Source organism: Camelus dromedarius, chromosome 3 (genome assembly GCF_036321535.1).
Source record: "Camelus dromedarius isolate mCamDro1 chromosome 3, mCamDro1.pat, whole genome shotgun sequence".
In the NCBI taxonomy this organism is placed as follows: Eukaryota; Metazoa; Chordata; class Mammalia; order Artiodactyla; family Camelidae; genus Camelus; species Camelus dromedarius.
Window position 1 is genome coordinate 79,965,312 of NC_087438.1, and position 22,270 is coordinate 79,987,581.

The 22,270-nt window shown below is 36.4% G+C and overlaps 1 protein-coding gene across 3 annotated transcripts in view; it reads left to right on the forward strand.

Moving 5' to 3' along the window:
• The window catches only part of COMMD10 (COMM domain containing 10), a 161,136-nt gene extending 142,178 nt beyond the window's left edge, over nt 1-18,958 (forward strand). The window contains exons 6-7 of one of the 3 annotated variants that reach the window (XM_031448857.2): nt 16,932-16,991; nt 17,758-18,958. In XM_031448857.2, the coding sequence (XP_031304717.2) occupies nt 16,932-16,991; nt 17,758-17,796 (99 nt within the window). In that variant the 3' untranslated portion in view covers nt 17,797-18,958. Of the gene's footprint in view, nt 1-9,799; nt 16,785-16,931; nt 16,992-17,757 lie in introns of those variants that run through there. The other 2 variants (XM_031448861.2, XM_031448859.2) reach the window with 2 other exon arrangements.
• The last annotated feature ends 3,312 nt before the right edge of the window (nt 18,959-22,270 follow it).

Below are 22,270 nucleotides of genomic sequence, written 5' to 3' on the forward strand. Positions count from 1 at the left end.
TTTACCCAGAGTGTGAAGCTGTACCCTGGTGCGTAAAGTGCGTGTCAGAGCCTTTCACTAATAGTGTGGCCCCTAAATCAGATTAAACCGTGTCAGATCCCAGTCTCCTCGTGCTGTACAGGATCCACCTGGCTCTGCTTCCTCAGGTATCCATTTCCCTTAGATGAATCCTAGTGATTAAAGTGCAGGATGCTGTGCTGCGGGGAGAGAAGAGAGGTTTTATTTTGCAGATTTATTCAACAGTAATTCAGGTCAAATTGTGAATGTATGTTTGTAGCCATAGTATTGTTTAATATTCTAGTTCATTCCCTTTAGTAGTTAAAAAAAATTACTGCTTAGTGAAAGTTTTCAGCTAGTCAGACTCACAAAAATCACAAACATAGCATTGGCTCTGCTGTTGAGCCCAAGGTTGGTGGAACCTGCTGATACAGAACGCTGTGATGGAGAGGGCTGACTTAGACTTACTGAAAATTATCCGTATGTAAGTGGACCCACTCAGTTCAAAGCCTAGTCATTTAAGGGTCAGCTGTTACGTGAAGGGCCTTTCAGACAAGAACTTTCAGAATTCTAACCCACGTTTAGGTTAGATCCATAGAATGTTATGTCCTTTCCAAAAAGTAACTTATCTGGATAACATTTACATAACTGTGTATTTAATTGTTAATCTACTACTTGCTTATTTAAAATGTTACATTTAGGAGACTCTTTGGTTTTGGTTTTCCCTTCTCAGTATTTTCCACGTGGCTGTATTTTCCGCTTGATTTGAAAAGCCGTAACAAGTTCTGTTCAGTTTAGCAGGCATTAATTAAACGTTTGTTACATTCAAGGCCCGGGCTAGGTGCCTGTGGAGCGTAAGAAATGATGATGATGGGGAAGACAAAGGTCGCGGACCCCTGCAGTCAGTGATCACTCACTGAATACCAGGCCAGGCAGCTGCCCTAAGTGCTTCTGCACGTAGTGCTTATTTAACCCTCTATCCCTGTCAGGTAGGTTTTGTTATTATCCCCATGTTACAAGTGAGGAAACTGAGGCATAGACCATTTCACAATTGCATAATTTGCTCAAGACAGTGACTTGTGAAGATGGGTTTGAAACATAAAGCGGTCTGATACCAGTGGTCACACTCTCAACCATCGTCCTTTACTAAAATGAAGACAGGATCCTACCCTAAACAAGCTTCCCTCCTACTAAAAAAGTGACGATATATTCGGTTGGGCGGGTGGGATGCAGTACAAGGCAGAATGTGTGAGGTGCTGCACTGCTGGCTCAAGTGTGGAAGATACTGGAGCTCAGAAGGACAGCTGCATTTGTTTTGGGAGATGGGAAAAGGCCTCGTAGAAGAGGTGTTTTAGCTGAGCCTTGAAGAGTGGCAGGATTTTGCCATGTGGAAGTTAGAGGAGTACATTCTCATTGAAGGCAGAAGTGGGAATGATGGCATTGTTTTGAGAAAATACAGACGTGTTCAAGGGTAGTAATTAGCAAATTTGTATAGCATCCTTACAGAGGCAGCAGGGAGAAGGTAATTCAACTTGCATTGCAGAAAGATGGAAGTGGCAGCCTGGGGAATTTGAACTTCTGCCAGTAATGAAGAATCTTTGACGAGTGTAGACTCTAGAATAAGAAGTTCATGATCAGAGTTGGATGGATTGAAGAGGGAAGAGAAGAATGGCCCTGAGATTTTTAAAAACTTGAACAGAGAGCATATTTAGGAAGTGCATCAAATATTTTAAATATATTTTACTCTCTAAGTTAATGGAAACTAAGGTGGCCAAAGTTAATTTGAATACATGGAAAAGAATAATCTTTGTGCTTGCCTAGACCCTTGAATATAATGCGTAAGCTTTCATTTAAAATTGGAAACTCCACATTATTTTCATGATATTAGTAAATTATAGATTCAAATTATAGATTATTTAAAAACTGAATTATTACATTTTCTTTTTTAACTATAGTAGACTGTTTTCGTGGAAAGGGATTATCCAAACGGCAATCTGGCCAAGGTGCTAAGGTGTAACATCTCTTATAATGGTATTATAAAAAATTTTATAGATTTTAATGTTTTACATCTGATCTTAGAAGACATTCTCTGTAGCTGAAGTAATAGGTCTGAATTGATGGAACAGAAATAAATCTGCCTTCTAAAGAACAATTCCTGTTATGCTCTTTAAATCTCTGTCCATAACCTGACAGTATTTAAAGGACAACATTAAAGAGAGTTGCACTCACAACAGAATTTCATTTTCAGTCGTGTGAATGGTTACAGGTAAATACCTTATTTCAAAGCACCAAAATAGTATTCTCTGAACACAGTATTTCTAGAGGAAAGATTTCCTACCATGCCTGTCAGGGGAAAGCTGATACACTTGGAGAAGTTTTGGGCCGCTCCCCAAACCTGTGATTTCCTAACCCAATTGGTGACCCAAGTTATGCTGAGGTCATTGTGCAGACTCTGATTTCCCCTTATGACTCACAATTTACTTCATAGGTTATGTTGACCTTTGAATTTCAGCCAGTAATAAAAATAAAAAGTCTTACTCAGTTAAAGTTAGTTAAATTGAGTTATTCTAAAACAAATTTTTGCCTGGTATCTTTTTTTTTTAAAGACATTTTCATGTTACTTTTTATGATTTTTATGTAATAAAATAATATATTGTTAATTTTAGATTTGCCCCTTATCTTTTTCTAAAAATACCTCTAAGTGCCATATTGATTCTTTTCAGCTATTTTAGCCTCTTCGTAGGCCCCTCCCTCCTAACTATCCCTGAATGTAGCTATGTACTGAGAAATGAGTTTTGACAACTACTTTGGTTCCTTAGATTGTAAGCCATCTTAGTCTGCATACATATAGGTTATTAAAGAAGATAATTGTCTCCTACCCTTTCTGATCTCTGCCCTGACAGTCTTAGTTCTTTACCTTTTGTTAAAGGAATAAGAGATAGACAGGGGAGAAACACTGAATACTCTGTCCCATTTCTGCATATTCAAATCTCATCTCCAAACACTAGGTCTAATTTCACCTCTATTACAGTTTTTTCTTTTTAATAGAGGTGCTGGAGATTGAACCCAGGACCTCGTGCATGCTAATCTTGTGCTCTACCACTGAGCTATTTCCCTCTCCCCGTTACAAATTTTAAATCAAAGTAAAAGAGGTATTAATTGCAATTTTAATTTTTATTTTCTTTATTGTTTTTTCTACTTTTTAATCTAAGGTTAACAAATGGGTAGCACTTTTAAAAAATCATCTTTCTAACCTCGATATAGTTAAGAACTATATTTTTATATCTTTAAGTCTTTTGTTTGTTGTTTCTTATTTCCTTCTTTATGTTTTTATCTCTAGCCAGTCTTTATCCTTCTACTAAGGGGAAGGCGATCAGATGAGTAGTGGCAAATTTAACTGTATTCTTTCTTTACTCTTTTTAAAGGCAAAATGTTCATCTGAATTATATCTGGGTGTTGGGTTACATGAATATTGGCTGTGTAAGTCCTTATAATTTTAATATTTTAAATATTTCATGATTAAAAAGGAAAAGGTAGACTGGGAGATGTTTAGGGAAAGCTTAAAGACATAGAACTTTAACCGTTGATAATGGGGGAGATACTGACTGTTTTTAGTAGAAGAGCAACCTGATGAAAGTGGCACCTTAAAAACTGAACTTGGCATCTGCATTAAGAACGATCTGGAGGAAGGTGAGACTGAAAAAGGGGAATTTAAGCAAAGTCAGCATGCTGACTTTTGCGAACTAAGTGCTTGGCCCAGTTAGTATCACAGGGAATGGGGAGGAAGGGGGAAGGGGTACCGCTTTCTTCAATAATCCTGGGAAGCGTTCCCAAGTGAAAGTACGGAACAGTGCCAGCCCTGCTCAGCGCGTTTTGTGTACTTCAGAACCTATCTCACATCTAGTTCTGCTACATAAATATAAGTGCTCTCCATGAACTAGGTTCACATTTCAAACCGAGAGCAAACAGAGAGCATGACCAGTAATATGATTATTACTCCTAAGCCACCTATGTGGAAGATGGTCTTTTAAGAAGGGCATCCGTTAGCTCTGTTACCAATAATACTGTATTGTATTACTAAGTCTGGCCCATCTAGAAGGAGGCTGTGTCTGTTTGGAAGGGTTCTGATTTACGACACCATCCTTGGCTGCTTCTACAAGTTTCTGCAAACTTTTATGTAAGCCAGTATCATAAATATCTAAAAGAGAAACCTTTAAGCCATTATTTCACCCTATTTCCAGTAACATTGCAAACTTTCAGTACTTTTATAAAATAATTGGCTTTTCCCAACTCCATGACACAACTGAGTAATTTTTTCACAGCTATTTGGGTAAATCCCATCCACCTCATCAGTTTTATTTTTGTTAACTCAGATCTGACTTGAAAGTAAAAATTACTTGTAATTGCTTTGGGGTTACACAAATTTAGCCTGTTCTTAAATTAAGTTGTATTCCAATCACCTATGGAATGATGAATGTCTTAATTCCTTATTCAGTTCATCTATGATTTTGAAGCAGTCTGTGTGACCTGTAATCAAAAAGTGATGTTTGATGCATACTCGCAGCATTCTGTCATTTTTTTCCCATCTGGGTTAGGAAATGCCTTTGAAACCCTTGTTTATTTTCCAGCACTGTAAAAGAATTATGTAAAGCAATTTCAAGTTCAGAATTATTATTGAGGACATTTTAATAGGTTATTTAAAGGTTTGTTTTATTAACTTGGCCTAGGTCACAAAACTCATTAATATTAATGACTAGGCTAGAGAGGCACATAGCCACTCTAATCATCAACAGATACAAAACATTAAACCAAATTGTGTAGCTTTATTATGTTATGAGTCATTCCAGGCAAAGACCACATATAGCAAGAGCTGTTTTGATGTTTCTGACTCAAACCTTTGGCTTCTTATTTCTCTATGTAGATAAACCAGAGTTTTAAACTGACGTACAAATTATTATGGACTTCATATGAATATATAACTCATTAAAATTAAATACTTGGGACTAATCACTCAAAAAAGGCATGTTTTAAATAAACTTTAGAAAAAAGTAAAACTTGAGGCACAAATTACTTTTTTTAAATGCCAGTTTTAAAATCACATTTGCATTCTCTTAAAGAAGTTTACGTGATACAAGACCTTACTGTCATTTGCAAATTTATATAAATATGAGCTGCTAAGTGATCTGTTCTGTTTATTCCAAAGAGGTGTTCTAACAGCCTCTGCAACTATCTCCAGCCTTTCCTGTAAACAGCAGTGCAGCAAATGGTAGTGGAGAGGGCCTGAAATCTCAATCTTGAGATGAGTAATTAGGCTGTGTTCAATACAACTGATTTTACTTCCACTTATGTATAAACGACAAGGCCTTTTAAACTGGTAGTAGTGAACATAGTGTGGAATGTGAGTGCCTGTTAGGTCGCTTTTGGTAAGTAGAACTAATACTTTGAGACATTTGTTTACAATAGGAGTTGGCAAACTTATTTTTCTACAAAGGGCCAGATAGTAAATATTTTTAAAAGCTTACAGGATATATACAGCTCCACTATTATAACATGAAAGCAATCACAGACAGTATGTAAACAAATGCCTGTGGCTGAGTTCCAGTAAACCTTTATTTATAAACACTGATAGCAAGCCAGATTTAGCCTGTGGACTATAGTTGACCAACCCCTGGTTTACATTCATTTACTTAGTACTGAGTCCTCATCTCCCTAATCAGCGAGGATTAGCTCCTCCCATCCAATCCACCAAAACTCCTCCTGCCAATGTCGGTAACATTCTCTTGTCACTGAATCTAAAGCAAAAGCTTATCAGTTGTCGCAGTTGGTTTTTGGGAGCCTTCGACACTTGAATCACTGTTTCCTTCTTACAACTCTGTCTTCCTTTAGGGTCCATGGTAGCACTTTTCTAGTTTTTATCCTACCTCTCAAGGCATTCCTCAGTTTTTGTTTTTGCAAAAAAGCTCTACTTTTTTATAGCCCATTCCTTAAATACTGGTTTGCTTTAGAGAATGTGTTTAAGATTTATATTGTTTCCAGAATGGGCAAAACTGTAGGCACAGAGAGTAGATTTCTGGTTGCCTAGGACTGGGGGGACAAGGAGTTAGCAGAATTAGTGGATGATAGCTAAAGGGCATATAGTTTCTTTTTGGGATGACAGAATACTCTAAAATTCATTGTGATAGTTGCACAACTCTGTGAATATATTAAAAGCCATTGAATTATACACTTTAAATGGGTGAGTTGTATGGTGTGTAATCACCTCCATAAGACTGTTAAAAAAAAACTGTAAGTTAAGTTCTCCAGTGTTATTATCATCCCTAAATTAAAAATTAAACTGACGTTGCACCATTTACTCGAGTGCCATAGTACAGACTGAACTACTTCCCAGTGCTGTTATCTGTTTTGAGCTCGTGGTAGTTTGCCCCAGAACTATGTTTTAAATGTAAAATGGAAATCTTATTTATGAGTTCCAGGTAAATTTAGGATTATAGAAAAGTATCAACTTGTTAGAACCATTTCATTAGAATCTGCATTATTAGTTCATTTGATGATTCCAAGAGGAATTTGCAAATCATAAATAGGTAATTAGGTTACAGGGAACAAATGTGGCTGGAAAAATGAGCTCAGTCTTCATTTGTCACCATGACAAGTTAAAGATTTGTAATGGAACAACATGATTACAAGTGAACAATCTCTTCTAGACAGTTACTGCCTTAAATTAACCCCATAAGGAAATTAGCTGTTGTACCTGCCCATCTTTAGGACTTTGGGTTCACATGTGTTGAGGGTGAAGTAGGAGGTTTCCAGTTAGTACACTGCAGGTGAACAGTGGATTTTCAGATGCCCATTATGTGATAAATTCAATGCCCCTCATAACATGAAGCAAATGTTGAACTTACCCTTATTACTTTGCAGAAACAGAGCTTACAGTTAGCTGATAAGAAGTGTGAATTGTAACTAAATTTTGAAAATAATACCCATTTAGGTGCACATATTGGTTGTCTTTTCCTTGAAGACTGACATGAGAGTACAAGGTGGAAAAAAATTAAGCCAGAATATATTCTTAATTGCCTTTTTCTTAACACTGTGAATTACATTAGGTTATTTAATTTAGGGTGCAAAATACATAGTGGCTCTTGAAAATACACACACCATCCAATTTTCTGTCTATCAGTGCAGTAAAGTGATTTTATGAACAAGGAAGAAACCCGAACTTGGGCATCGAGCTCATAGTCTTTAAAACTATACTCTGGGAACATAATATGATTTCAGCTTGGTGTTTGTAGTTTACCCGAAATCCCTCAGCTACAGTACTAACACATGTTTTGAGAAGTAATGCAGCTATTCCTTATTCTGTAATGATAAAGCTTCAATAATCAAATAAGTACTTATAATTAGAATGAAGTATAATTTTCAGAAAAAGATAGCATCACCTGTAATATTTATTACAGGAAAAAAGCTCCATTTGCTAGCTGTCAGTGCTCTTCTTAATGTAATTTCTCACTGTATTTAAGGAGCTTTGTGTAATCATATTCAAAGCCTCTTATCTTGCTGATTATATTCAGGAACCATAGCTAAATATTTCAATACCAAAGCTGAAAATCATAATGACATATCAGCATACGCATAATAAATTATAGTTAATGAATACTATAGGAGATGCATTTTGATTGGCTCCAAGTTTCTGATCTGCTCATCCATAGCACATTGTTGAAGGATGGTGAGGATATGACTGCCAAGCATATTGTTTTGTCTACACAAGAATAAAATAATATTTTAGCCAGAATGAAAGGAGCATATACAGATAACAGATTAAATGTCCTGTCAACTGAAGTATACATCCCTCATTAAACATTTAGTGACAGTATTTCATATACATTTTTACACAATTTTTATATTGAATAGAAGTTTCTAGCCAAAAATGCATTGTTGTTATGTTGACAGACACAATTACTGTGTTTTTAGCTAAAACCTCACATCTTGTGTTTTCACCAGTTTGAGGCAGGGGCCTCAAGTATGAGAAGCCAGTTTTCAAGCTAACTGGGGAATCAGTACTTAGAGTTTAATTATTGTAGCCCACATGTTTACTGAGTAAACAAGAGTTATAAGACCTATAAGACTACTGTCATCACTGGAACAAATGCTACAGAATAATCTGAAAACATTGTCATCATTTAGACAAAATCTATTTATTCTGATACTCTACCTGTATAATATCCCCCCCCAATGGTGTGAGAGGGAACATATTTAAGTTTAGCAGTCTCCCCTTCTTAAAATTAAGCATAACAAATATATATTAAGTTACTGAGTACTACGATCAAGTACCATACTAGGCTAATAGACTTCAATAAAGAAAATAAAGGCTAGCCCCTGCCCTTGAAGAACCCACCATCAATGGTACAAGTGTAAGTAATTCCATACGATACAGTAGGGAAAGGCAAAGACAGAGATCTGCCCAGGGTGCTGTGATGTCAGCTGGACTGAGTACTAAAGGATCTAGCTGAATGAAAGAGCTGGTATATGTGCGCGTGTGTGCGCACATGCACGCACAGGAGCATCTGGGAGCATTACTGGGTGAGCGCAGGGAACAGCGTGAACAAAGGCCTGGAGGCCAGTGTGCAGAACACTGCTGGTACTGCTGCCGCATGCAGTGCATTCGGATAATGCCAGGAGATAGGGGGCAGGTGGAGGCATGGGCCAGATTTTGGGAGTCTTGAATGCCGTGCTAATGAGCTTAAAATTTGCTTGTGCTGGTTTTATACTGCCCACCTATATTCTTAAACAGATAAGCATTTTGTCAAACTGTACTTTGCAAAGATTGAAAAAAGGCAAGTTATAATTTTGGTTGATTTGACCCTAGGAAAATGCCTTTTGTGGCTTATGTTATGTTTATTTGTTGCAGTTATTCTTTTATAACGTCTATCAAACTTTGATATAAGCTCAGGGTTTTCAGTTTGCCCAGTGCTTTCCTGAAACAGCAGGGCCGTGCCTGTGAGGTTTTGGAGCCTGCTAGAGTGGGCAGTATTTTAATGAAGAACCTTTGAAATCACAGGGCTTGAGAGAGTAATAGAAATGAGCTCCATATTCAGGTGACAGTAGTCATTTTCTTGCTCTGTTTCTCTGTGTGATGTGGTATATTCGTCGGGCTAACAGTCTTATTTGTTTGTTTGGAATTAGAATTATAAGCATGGCAATTGTAGTATGTTAATTATTGTAAATTCTTCACAGTAGCTTTTTTTTTTATAAAAATTAATGTAATAAGACAAAGAGAGTTGCTTGTTTTTTTCTGAAAATTTTTGAGACATTCAAGGCTTTAACTTGACATTTTACACCTCTTACTTGGCACCTCGTCAACCATAATTATCAAACTGTTTACCCTCAGGAAAGCTTTTCTGTATTTCTGTGTAGAATGAGTCAGAGAAGGTAAGTAATTATGCAAATTCATGGGGAGAATTTTTTTCTATAAATTAAGTTGATATGCAGGTGAATGCTGTTTTACCCTAAGTTTCCATAATAATGTAGTGGAAAGAACAGTGACTAGTCCCACCACTGGATACTTTACATGAGTTAGTTCATCTTTGTTTTCTCACCTGTTAAGTAAGAGGGTTGAGGCAGGTTATCACTAAGCTCTTTCTTACTGGCATCTTGTGGTTCTCTGACTACGTCAGTTCCCCAGGTTACTCTGCCTACACACTTGTGCCTTTCAGCATCCCTGAGTCACAGAACTGAGAAGAGCCTTAGGAGACTGTGTAGTCCATCTGCCTCACAGACGAGTGGAAATTTTCTCTTTCTCTTTTCCTAGGACGTTTTGCCTGTACCTTCTCAAGCTGGCATCCTCTGAATCAGAGCTGGTTGTAAGATCTGTTACCCCGCTGGTTGCCAGGATTAATTCCATGGATCCGACAGATGGGCAAAGATTCCCTTCACTTCTCACTGTTCCATGTACATTCTTGCTATTGTGGGAAGCTCAGCTGTAAAGGGCAACCTGCCTACCTAGAAAAGGATCTGTCGTTGGTCCAGAGTATACTCTTTCCTATGGCTTATTCATCTTTGTATCAGTACTGTTTGAATGTTTATTAAATAACTGAATATTATAGGTGGCAGAAATGGTTAATGTTTGTATGTATGAGGAAAGTTTCACTAACTATTCAATAATAGTGAAGATAGTCAGCAAATAATAATAGAGATACTGGAATATTTTTACAATGATCTACAACTGAATGTAGTTACCATTGTAGAGAATATAATTTATAGATGTATTTTTTATTGAATAGTTCCTGATGATTTTTGTTTTATAAACCCATTCAGTAGAACTTGAAATATTATTTAAATTTTACCTCTATCCTTCATTTCTCTAACTGAAAAGGACCTCGCAAATTCTTTTTAGATTTAACTAGGACAAGAGATCAGTAGTTTTTCTTTTACTGGAGTCCTCTACTTCTGATTTTCTAGGTGAAAAGGTAATTGTATGATTTCTAATTCTGATATCCAACTTAATTTTAAAAGCCAAGTTATGTAAACTTAGTTTAATTCTTATCTAATTTATATCTATATTATTTAGAGATTATTTCTACTTAGATAATTCATGAAGAAGCTAATACATTTCTGTTTTAGAAAACATGTATGTGTTCCTAATATCTAACTAATGGGAAAGCAAACTATTTTTACTGTCAGCTTTCATCAAGTTAGACCTCTCTGACCACCTCTCTGAATTCTGTTTCCATGAGAATTTTGCTAATGGGTATGTGCAACCTTGTCCAGGTACTGGTAGACAGGGTTACACATTTAAAAGAAAAAGAAGTGGGTGAACAAATACATATTTCTTCCCTTGTAAGAAACTGGCAGAATGTTAATCTTTGCACTTTCATTTTCACTTTGCAGTGTTTTTCAGAGAGGGTGCAGAAAGTCTAAGTTTGATATTAATGCATGAGACTGGCTTAGACAGTGTAAGTGGTGAATTTCCTAACAGTGTAAGTGGTGAATTTCCTAAATAGGTTCTTGGTTGTAATCTTATATGTGTAAGACAGAAGAGAGGGAGTAAATCTTCTAGTCTGTGTGTGTTTAGTTAACAATATTAGTGACTTTAATGGGTTTTACTGGAAAATGGAAGATTGAAGGCAAGCCACCCAGTTTTATTGCCTGTGTGCCAACTTACTAAATTATTTTGATTCATGTAATAAATGCCATACATTTCCACTTACCATGCAGAAACATTTGTGAACCTGGTGGTACTCGTCATTTATGGAACACCTTCCTGCCGTCAATATTGGAGTTCCATAGGGTTCAGCCCCAGGCTGCCCTCTCTTCTCATACTTCGTTTGTTTCCTGGGCAATCTAATTCCGTTTTAAAAAGCAATATATCAGTAACTCCCAAATGTATATCTCTTACCTAAATTTCTTTTCTGGCTTTCTAGGCTTATTTCACGTCTTTTCAGAGCAGTCCACAGACATATCAAGTTAATTGTATCTGAAACTGCACCTTTGAGTCTGTCTTTCTTCAGATCTGCTCCTCTGGAGTTTCCTATCTTGGCTGCATCCATCAGTTTGTCTTGCCAAAAACCCAAGAGTCATTCTTGATTCATTTCTGTTCCTTCACCTCTTCCTCCAACTTAGATCTGTCCCTCGGTGCTATCTCTTCTAAACCATATTTCGAGTTTTTTCACTTTTCTCTGTCACCGTTGCCGTCACACTAGATTAGGTCTTTTGCCTGGACTAATGCAATATAGCCTTCTAACCGGTTTCTCCACATCCAGTTTATCCAACTCTAATCCATTTACAAATAAAAGCCAAAATGAGTTGTTAATATGTAAATATAATTATATCATTCTTACAACTCTCCAGTGGCTTTCCATTGCTCTTAGGGTAGATTTCATCTCTTCTCTCTGTCCCAGCAGAGGTGAGGAGTCCTCTGTTAGTTTGCAAGGGCTGCCGTAACACAGTTCCACAGACTGGGTGGCTTAAATAACAGAAATTTATTTCCTCACAGCTCTGGAGGCTAAAAATTTGAGACCAGGGTGTCAGCAGGATCGGTGTCTTCTAAGGCCTTGCTCCTTGGCTTATAATGGCCATCTTCCTCCATTGTCTTCATATAGTCTTTCCTTTGTGTGTGTCTGCGTCCTCATCTCTTCTTCTAAGGACAGCAGTCATATTAGATTAGGACCCACCCACATGACCTCATTTTTCACCTTTAGTATCTCTGAAGACCCTATGTCCAAAAACAGTTACATTCTGAGGTACTGGAGTGGTGAGGATTTCAACATGAATTTGGGGGAGACACAGTTCAGCCCACAACAGGGCCTAAACTGATGGTTGATGGAGGAGTAAGCAGGTAGAAAACGCAGTACTGTGCGTCAGCATCTTAACTGGTACGATGTCAACATAGTGCCTCACATAGATGTTGAAAAGGTGCTGGAAACATTGATATACAAGTATCTGTTTGTGTTCCTGCCTTCGTTTATTTTGGGTGTATACTCAGGAGTGGGCTTGCTGGGTCACATGGTAATTCTTTCATTAACTTTTTTAGAAACTCCCAATGTTTTCTGCATCTCCGGCACCATTTTACATTCCCACCAACAGTGTATGAGGACTTGAATTTCTCTACATCCTCACCGACGTATTTTTCCCCTCATTAAAAAAAGATATGTGATCTTCCTAATAGTAAGTGTGAAGTGGTATCTCACTGCAGTTTTGACTTGCATTTCCATAGTGACTAACGATGCTGAATTCCTCATCATATGCTTGCTTGCCATTTGTATATCTTCTCTGGAGACATGTGTGTTCCAGTCCTTTGCCTATTTTTTAATTGAGTTTGTCTTTTTGTTGTTGAATTACAGGAGTTCTTTATATATTCTGGGTATTATACTTTTATTAGAGAATGATTCACAAATACTTTCTCCCATCCTGTAGTCTTTTTTACTCCTTCACTTCTTTTCGATCTTAACTTGGATGTTACCATCTCAGTGAGACCTTTTTTGATGACCTAACCCTGAATCTCCTTAACCCTACTTACCACCAAACAAACACACATTCCCTCTCCCTGCTTTATTTTTCTTCCTAGCACTTACCACCAGCAAACATACCTATACATATGTTGTGAATTATGATGATTCTTTATTATTATTATTGTTAGATTTCTTATTTATTATCTTTTTCAACTAGAATGTGGAGGATTTTTGTCTCCATTGTTCATTGCTATTTACATAGCACCTAGAACAGGTCTTACTGTAGGTATTTAATAGAAATTTACTGAATAAAAATGAATGAATGAATTTAATACATAACAATGCCATTTTTTTCGTAATTGGGGAAATATACAGAAAAAGAGTACATTGGTTTGCCAAAAAAAAAAAAAAAAGAATACCTTTTACTTACCACCAAGATCAAGAAATAAATTATTGCTTAATTTATAAGAAGAAGAAAAAGAAGAAATAAGAATCTGCTCTTACGCCTCCTCCCAATTACTACCTCTCTCCAGTGACCCAGATGTGATCAGTATTCTGATACTTCTGGTAATATTTTTGGTGCCTTACTTTATAGTTTTACCACATAAGCATTTGTTTCTAAAGCCTTTTCTGTTGTTTTTTTGTATCTTCATACACATGAAATTGATCACACGTGTTCTCCTGTGCCTGCCTCTGACATTCAACATTATTTTGTGGGAGTCGTGCATGGTCTTGTATTTGGCTGTAGCTTATTGTCGTGTCTGTGTAACTTTCCAGTGTGTATTACTCTACACAGTTTATGTATTCTCCTGTTGAAAGAAATTTTGGCTGCTTCCATTTTTGATTTTTTCGAATCATAATGCTGTCAGTATTCTTCTACCTATCTCATGGTTCCCAAGTATGTACATTTCTATTAAGCTCAATATTAATACTTGGGAGCGAATTTCTGGGTCATAGGATATGCATGTATTTAGCTTTAGTAAACAATGCCAAACAAGTTTCCAGAGTAGTTATACAGATTTTCACCCCTTTCAGCATATATTTTCATATGTTTCAGGGTTTCGTGGACAACCTGGATACATCCCCTCTCAGCTGGGGAACCTGCCAGGAAACCTGCCAAGAAAAGGGCTGTCCGTAATTGTTTGTCCCCTCCCCGCCCCCCAGCCCTTGCATTTCACCACCAGCCAGCTTCCCAGTCATTCACACTGGCTGGAGTCCCTTTTAACAATCTAACATGGCACCAAAGGGTCTCCTGATGGTTTCCTCCTTCTCCCCAGCCACATGCTAACACCCAGGTGGCTTTTTTTTAAATTGAGATATAATTGACCCAACATTGTAATTAGTTTCCATTTGAACCTTCCACATGTCTTCTGAAGAGTAAACATTGAAGTTAAAGAGTTAATTCTGGTTTGATGAGCAAATTTGTGACCCTGTAGTTATATTCGCAAGGAGAGCTAAGAATGTGTTTTCCACCTAAAAATGCTGTAGTCCCAGAAAAGGTTTTGATCAGGCCTCCTCCTAATGTTTGTAGGGCCTGAAGAAGGAGTAAAAATGGAGGCCATGGTCTATTCTAAATTCAAAGTCATAAATAAAGCTATCAGACTGTAAAATTAAATGTGAGTTATACTTTTTTCTTGATAAGATACATTCCTAATGTCCTGGAGGCCAGATTTGAATGTAAAATTCTTGGACTCTGTGGGGTTCATGTCAGAACATGACAATGTGGGCAGTTGGCCCCTCGCCAGCCCCCTTTTCCTTTTTATCCTACATATCTAAGCTCCATCCTTACTCCCCTAAAAAACTAGAAGACAGCTACCCTCGGCCACCCCTTGGGTAAACATGGATTCTCAAAATCTCTCTATACATAGACATGAAACACTTAGAAACCACTCCCATGTTCTTCCATTTTAGTCATTGTGCGTTGAATGGGAAACGATCATGGTAGCAGCTCCCAGTCATGATGCCAAGCATGAGGGACTCTACCAGGTATCAGCTTTTTTCCTTTTAGAGCTGAGTATTTCAGTAAAGCAGGACACGACATTGAGTCGCCTTTGAACACAGGCTTGAGCTGCACAGGTCCACTTATATGTGGACTTTTTTCAATAAATACTGTGGCACTACACATCCACAGTTGGCTGAATCTACGGATTCGGAACCCCAGATCTGGAGTGGAGATTATGGGACTTGAGCATCCACAAATTTTGGTATCCACAGTGGTCCTGGCACCAATCTGCTGCAGGATGCCAAGGGATTACTATTATGGATATGTATGTGTGTGTGTGTGTGTGTATATAAAATAAATACACATCTATAGATATACACACTAATGCACATACTCACATTATTTTAGTTATTGTTATTTTAAGAAGTATTTTTTTTAAAGTTCCCTTCTTTCCCTTTCCTCAATATAACATTTTAAGAAATACTACTTTGAAAGGAAGCAAAGCAAAATGCAGGAAACAAGAGCCTAGCTTGGCCGCTACCTCTCTAGGGTCCAGCAAATTAGTTGTTCACATACTGATTTAGTCTCTAGTCTCTCCTGACCTTTGGCTTGGAGGATAAAGTAATGAACTTGTTTTGCTTTTCCCTAGGGTACAGCTAGACTTATCATCTCCCTTCAGCTGCTGGGAGGAAACACAGCACTGCTAGATAAAGCTGATGCAGACTTTGGAGGTTTTGTGATATGTGCCAATTAACTAACTGATTTTTCTAATGTAATTTGAAAAATTCATAGTTTTTGTTTATCATTTGTAAAGGATGACACTTTAAAACTGGTGTGCTGCTTCATTCATTTTAAAGCTCAAAGATGGGTGTGTAAGAGGAAACGAAGACGTGTGAGATTTGATCCTGTGCGCGGAGGCTTCATGAGAAGGGAGGTGCCCTTTCTGAGTGTAGCCCCATTGATCTCCTAAAGTTAGCTGCAGATAACTTGTTTTGAAAATGTTGGCTTTGTAAATAGAAATGGAAATCATTAAAACAAAGAAGGAAATGAAAGTAGAACCTGAGAACTAGAATACAGTGTTGGAAATGACCACAGACAACTAAGTGCATGAATCAATGACTGTTCGCAAGCTTTCCACTTCTTCAGTTCATGGTGCTGTTTGATGTCACGTGAGCAGGATAGTGTGGTCAGAGCAGGTAACACATTCTTGGCATTCTTTCCTCATTAACTTCCATTTCCCAAAGGTACCTTGAATAAAATAGACATATCTGAACCATCTTCAGAAACTAGATCCTCAGTTTACAAAATCAACCAAAAGTAGATTGGAGTGGGTTGGTAATGTGCTGCGCTTTCCTGCACCATCATGCATGCATAAACAATATTACTTAGCATCTGTAGCATCCATCAAGATTTCTCTGCTGCATGTAAGGTGAAAGGAAGGAGCATAATTAAGTCCCAGCTTTGAAGCTGTTGTGTTAATTGTTAACTTTTGCTGAGTCTGTACATTAAAAAAGGTAACAATCTCAGCATGTTAAGATCATAACTGTTAGATTCACGCTTGGAGGCGGCAGCTGTGCTGATGTGTGGCATTAATGGCTGGGTGAGTTCAATCAGATATGCTGCCTCCAGTGCCTTTGTGTAATGGTGTTTACTAGATTTCAAATGGACTGCTGAGAAAGATGAAATATAATCGCAGGTATAATCTCTGTCTTGAAAAAAATAGATAATGAAATTGTTCTCTTGTTGGCATATATTTTATTAACCTTTGTGGAATCAACTTAAAGAACGGATACCCCTATAGAGTTGAAACCTTTTGCTTAAGTGGAGTGTTATTAAATGTATTTGTGAGTCTCGGAATAGTAGGGTTGAGTAGAACAGGTAAGTTGTTTTTTTTTTTTAAACCACTCTGAGAATAATATGGCATATTCTGGGGCTAGCTGGAGAGGAAAAAAAATGCAGTGTGGATTATACACAACTAAATTTTTTTTTCTTCCTTCTTTCCTTCCTCCCATCCCCCCTCCACCTTTCCTTCCTTCCTTTTTTATTCACAGAGCCTGGAGAAAGTTCTTGTGGAATTCAGTCACAAGGAATTGTTTGATTTCTATAACAAGGTCTGTATTTTTAAAATAATTTCTGATATGTGGGATTTTTCACAATGTTTCCTCCATTTTATGAATTCTTATTTTTAAATGCCCTATTATGAAGCTAAGTTCTTTAAACTTCCCTTGTAAACACCTTATGTTTCACAGTAGGAAGCATTGCCGAGATGAAGAGAATCTCACACACTAAATCAGGAAGAAAATGGATATGGTTTTAATTAAAGCAATAGGATTGTTGCTTTAATGTAAAACATTAAGTAATGAACTGTGTGGTATCTAGCCACACTAGCAGTTTAAATATAGGTAGTGTTAAATATTTTAAATTCTGGGCCCAGGGAAAAAGGAAGATACCAGGCCTTTAAAAATTTATCTTTGAGGGTTTCTTTTTGAATACTGATGTTTCTTTTTGAATACTGATTTTATAACCCAGGAAAATGCACTGCTCCTCCCATCCCCTCGCAGCACCCACCCTTTAAAAATCTTTAGTGATCAATTAAAATGAAACAGCTGGGCGCATTTAAAACAGTAATATTTAGACATCCTTCTTTACAAATTTGAAAACTCAGCAAACAGGAATTCTAATATCGTCACATAAAAAGAAAAATTTTCTAAATAGTATATTTATTGCTGTATGAGTAGATTTAAAACATGTAGTTGACAATACCATTCTTTTCCTTCATTTGCGTGTTTCTAAACAACACTTCACATGAATTTCTTTGTCTTCACCAACTTCTCTCTCTCTTTTTTTTTTTTTTTTTTTTTTTGTCTTTGTAAATAGCTGGAGACCATACAAGCACAGCTGGATTCCCTTACATGATGTCCTCGAAGACTGGTTTCTCCAGCACACTCCTGCCGCCTCATTCATTTGCATTGAAGATAAACTGCCAGGTTGTGTTTTCTGAAGGATTCAGTAGCTTTCTTCTTCCAAATTATACGGCTTATTGCTTCTTAGACAAATAACAACCAAAGAAAATCATTGTTCTGAGTACGGAGGTTCTAATATACACTCTCTAGTTCCGTGAGCCAATAGCAAGCAATTATTAAGAACATTTTTGTCTTAAAGGAAACAAAAGTGAATATCATACTGTTTTTACTGTCCTATTTTTGCTTTATTACTTGACTTGTTTATCTTTTACATACTTGATGATACTTTTATGTATCAAGGAGGGTCCATGGATACAAAGTAAAATGTATACCTTAGAACACAGAACTTCAGTAATTACATTAATAAAAGTACGAAAGTGGCCACATGCAATTAAATACATTATGGCAGTTTTTCTTTGCTATAACGAGTCTATTTTGCTTGGGAAATAATATAGGAAAGAAATTTTAAATAGAGCTAGTTCAGTCTATCATTAAGTTCAATTGTGAGCATCTCTGTGCACTTGAATTTTTTTCTCTGAGTTTAATGATTTAATAACAGTTCAGGGTTTGGGGTGCTTTTCTTTGTGCTGCAAATTAATAATGATTCATTTCATAGTGTGGGAGACAGTCAAATCATGAATAAAGATAATTGTCATGAGTGCTAAATGAATAGCCTTAAAATTTTAAAACAAATACCTTTTACATTCTCTTTCTATAAATTTGTTAATTAATTTCAGTCAGTAAGATTTTTATGTCTTAGAATTAGTTGAACTGAAGTACATAGTGTTTTATGCTATGGATATTTATAAATGTATGGTTGCCTGCAGAAAATAATATCAGTTGAATTTTTATAAATGAACTGTCTATACTATATTGTTTCCAGAGAGAAAGACAGAGAGGGAAGGAAGGCAGGAGAGAAGGGAGAGGGGAGGGAGGGAGAAAATGAGAGAGAACAACAGAGTTTCAAACGTGACTTTCTTCACATGAAGGAATTTGATTGCAGAAATAGTTAAACAAACAGAACCACTGAATTTAAATCACATTCCTTATATGAGGTATCTGAGTAATGTGATTGTTAAAGGTCTCCCAAATAAATGTTCAGTATGTGGAATTTATGCCTTTACTTATGTGTGCTTGTATGTTGTTACTTAGAAGGATTAGGGGTTTGGATTATTTCAGAAAGTAAATATTACAGTTGCTCTCTGTAGGTGGTTGATTTGAAAAGTTTTGAACTCAAGCTTCCATTGATAGGCTGTCTGGAAGACATGTTTATAATATGATGGGATTTGTTTCCACATGTAGCTTATGGGATCTGTCTTATATTATTATGCTCTATTCTGCTGGTCCCCAGAAGAAACTACCTGACTCCTATCAACATTTTGGTAAATATTCGTTCAGCTTCTTCTTATGCACAAATAAACGTCCATCATTTCAAGTTGAATTTGTTCGGCCATCCTGACAGTGGCCGTATGGACATGTGGAGGTTGTCATCAGTTTAATGGCCGACCTAACTCCCAGTGTAGGTATCTAATTTAAATGTGATATTTCAAAATGAAATTTCCTATTAATAGCTTGAAATGGTGGTAAGTAGTTTTCTCGCCATTAGTCTAGTTTTAAAAAGTCTGACCAAGGGCATTGAAGGAAGGACAAGTAAGTAGAAGGTCTAATGCCAACTAACAACATAATTATTGCTGAAATATATTTAATTACAGATAATTTTATTTCTTAAGGCATCGCCATTGTTAGGATGCACAAGTCAAAGAAAGTATCATTCCCAAAGATTATTAAATGTGTTCCTTTTTCATAGAAATAAGGTGGATGGAGTGATTAAGTGGGAACTGAAGCCTACCATCATAGCAGATAAACGTATCTGTATGAGTGCTTGTCATGAGGATTGGATAAAATATAATTACTTGTTAGAAAGGAATACTACAAATATTGGCAATTGTCCAATTATAAAATATGATTATTTTAAATTAGGAAATGCCAAAAAATCATAAAGGAGGAACCTAAAATTATAGAGTCTCATCATCTAGAAATGACCATTGACATTTTGATAGATTTTATTGAAGGTTATTTTTTTTCTATTCATGTATCTTCCTCCTTTTTTTTTTCTTTCCTAACAAATTAGAGTAATGCAATAAATAATTTCATACTTTGCTTTGCTTTTATAATATTATAAACATTTTTAGTTTCCTTATTGTCTAAAACATAACTTTAATGTATACTAAGTAGTCCTTCATTTGAATGAGCTTTATTTAGTTATCTAATCTATTGTTGGACATTTAGATTATTTCCCATTTCTTAACATACTAAAGAACTCACTGGTAAAATCATCATAAATAAACCCTAAACCACATTTCTCATTATTTTAATAATATAGATTCCTAGAGGTGGGATTATTATGCCAAAAGCATGAAGATTTATTTTCTATTTTTTCATTTAACGGGATTTTATTATAAAAATAAAATTGCCTATTGTAAAAAAAAAAAAGTACATGAAAAAGTTTCTCTGTTTTGCTGTCTCACTCCCCAAAAGTACCTACCTAACTAGTTAGAAACATTTGGTTTATATCTTCAGGTATCTCATGTAAATGCAAATGCACATACACTCCTCTTTGTGTATTTTTTTAAAATTTACATTTGTTTTAAGGCCATTTTTGCATATTGATATATTATTTTCCCAGTCAATATATTGTTGGTGAGGGTATATCTATTTATACTCTCACAACAATAAATGAGAATTCACCTGCCCAAAGCCAGCTTCATCAACACCTTCCTCTTACTGTACATTTCCTTTTCAGCATTCTTTTTAAGTTGGAATAGGTTTTGGAAAGAGTGTGGAGTGAGAGTGGGTTGGAGATTGAAGCATCACTGATTACTTGGTTTATGTTATATTAATAATTCCAGAGGGATTGAAGAGGAAAATCTCTTCTAAAATCAGCAAATGTGAAAGACAGTTGTGCAGTATTTAAGTGTAAGGGCATTGCAGTCAGACGTTTATTTCCTCCACAAATATCTGGTGTCTGTGGTGCCAGGAACTGTGTGTACACTAGGCACTGTATTAACAGTGATGAGCAAAACTCATGTAACTCCTGGCTTCTTGAAGTGCAGTGTGTTAGTTAAAAAGCAAGCAAAATAAATTGTGAACAAGTATGGGATGAAAAATAATTGGATCCTCTGAAGAGAAAAATAAAAGATAGGACCAAATATAGATGGGGCATCAAGGAAAGGCTCTGAGGAAGTGAGATTTGAGCTGAGTCCTGTAGGATGAAGTTAGAATGAAGAAATAGCAGAAGAGACCGAAAAGCATTCTAAATGGAGAATAGCCTATACAGAACCCAGAGACTGGAAAAGACTTAGTGCATTTCGGGAACCAGAGAAAACCAGTATGGCTGGAGAGTCGTGAACAAGGGAGTGCTGTTCAGTTCGAGAGGTAGTCTGTCACTTCTACCACCAGAATATCTTGCAGTTGTATTTCCAAGACACTACTTTTTCAGGCTTCTGTCATCTTTGCCCTGAACTGCCCTTCCCTTAGACCCCTTCAGTCCAGTCTCCACACAGACCTAATATTTCCTAAACATTAATCATACTAAGTACACTGTCTCCCTGCTTTAAACCCTTCAAAGATTTCTCATTACACTTCAAATAAAATGTAAGTGTCTGGACTCTCAGGACAGACTAAGAGTCTTATTCTAGTTCTACTGCCTTTTGTGTTACGTAATTTGCTAAAGCTCAGTTTCCTCATCTTTGTGATGGGAATAATGATCATCTAAATCACATGGGAGTATAATGAAGATTAAATGAGATAATTCATGTTAAACATATAGCGTAATTCCTGATTTGCAATAATCACACAAATGTTAGTGTCATTTTCATAATCACTCAGAAAATAGCCAGGCTTTCTGTTGAAATTATTCCAGATGAGGTTTGAATTCAAGTCAAAATTGAAGATGGCTTGCTGTGAAGCCCCTTCATGTTGAATCTAGTTACTGAGTTCCAATAACAACTCTATCTTATGATAACTAGATGTGAACATAGTGCCCATCTATCCCATTCTTAGTTTTTCATTAACGAGGTAATAGGTATGGGATCAGAAACAGAAATTTGTTTTTTCTGTGACTGTCTTTCTACATAACTCTTCTGGCTCTGAGGATTCTTTTTCTCTAACTCTGTTCAGTGAATTTTTATCTCTTTTTTTTAAATTGAAGTATATTTGATATACTTCAGATGTACAGCAAAGTGATTCATATATTTATTCATATATATATACTTTTTCAGATTCTTTTCCGTTATAGGTCATTACAAGATACTGAATTAGTTCCCTGTGCTATACAGTAGGTCCTTGTTGTTTATCTATTTAATTTTTATGTCTTCTTACCTTAAACAATGTCTTCTACACCTTATTTATTATTTATTTTACCACGG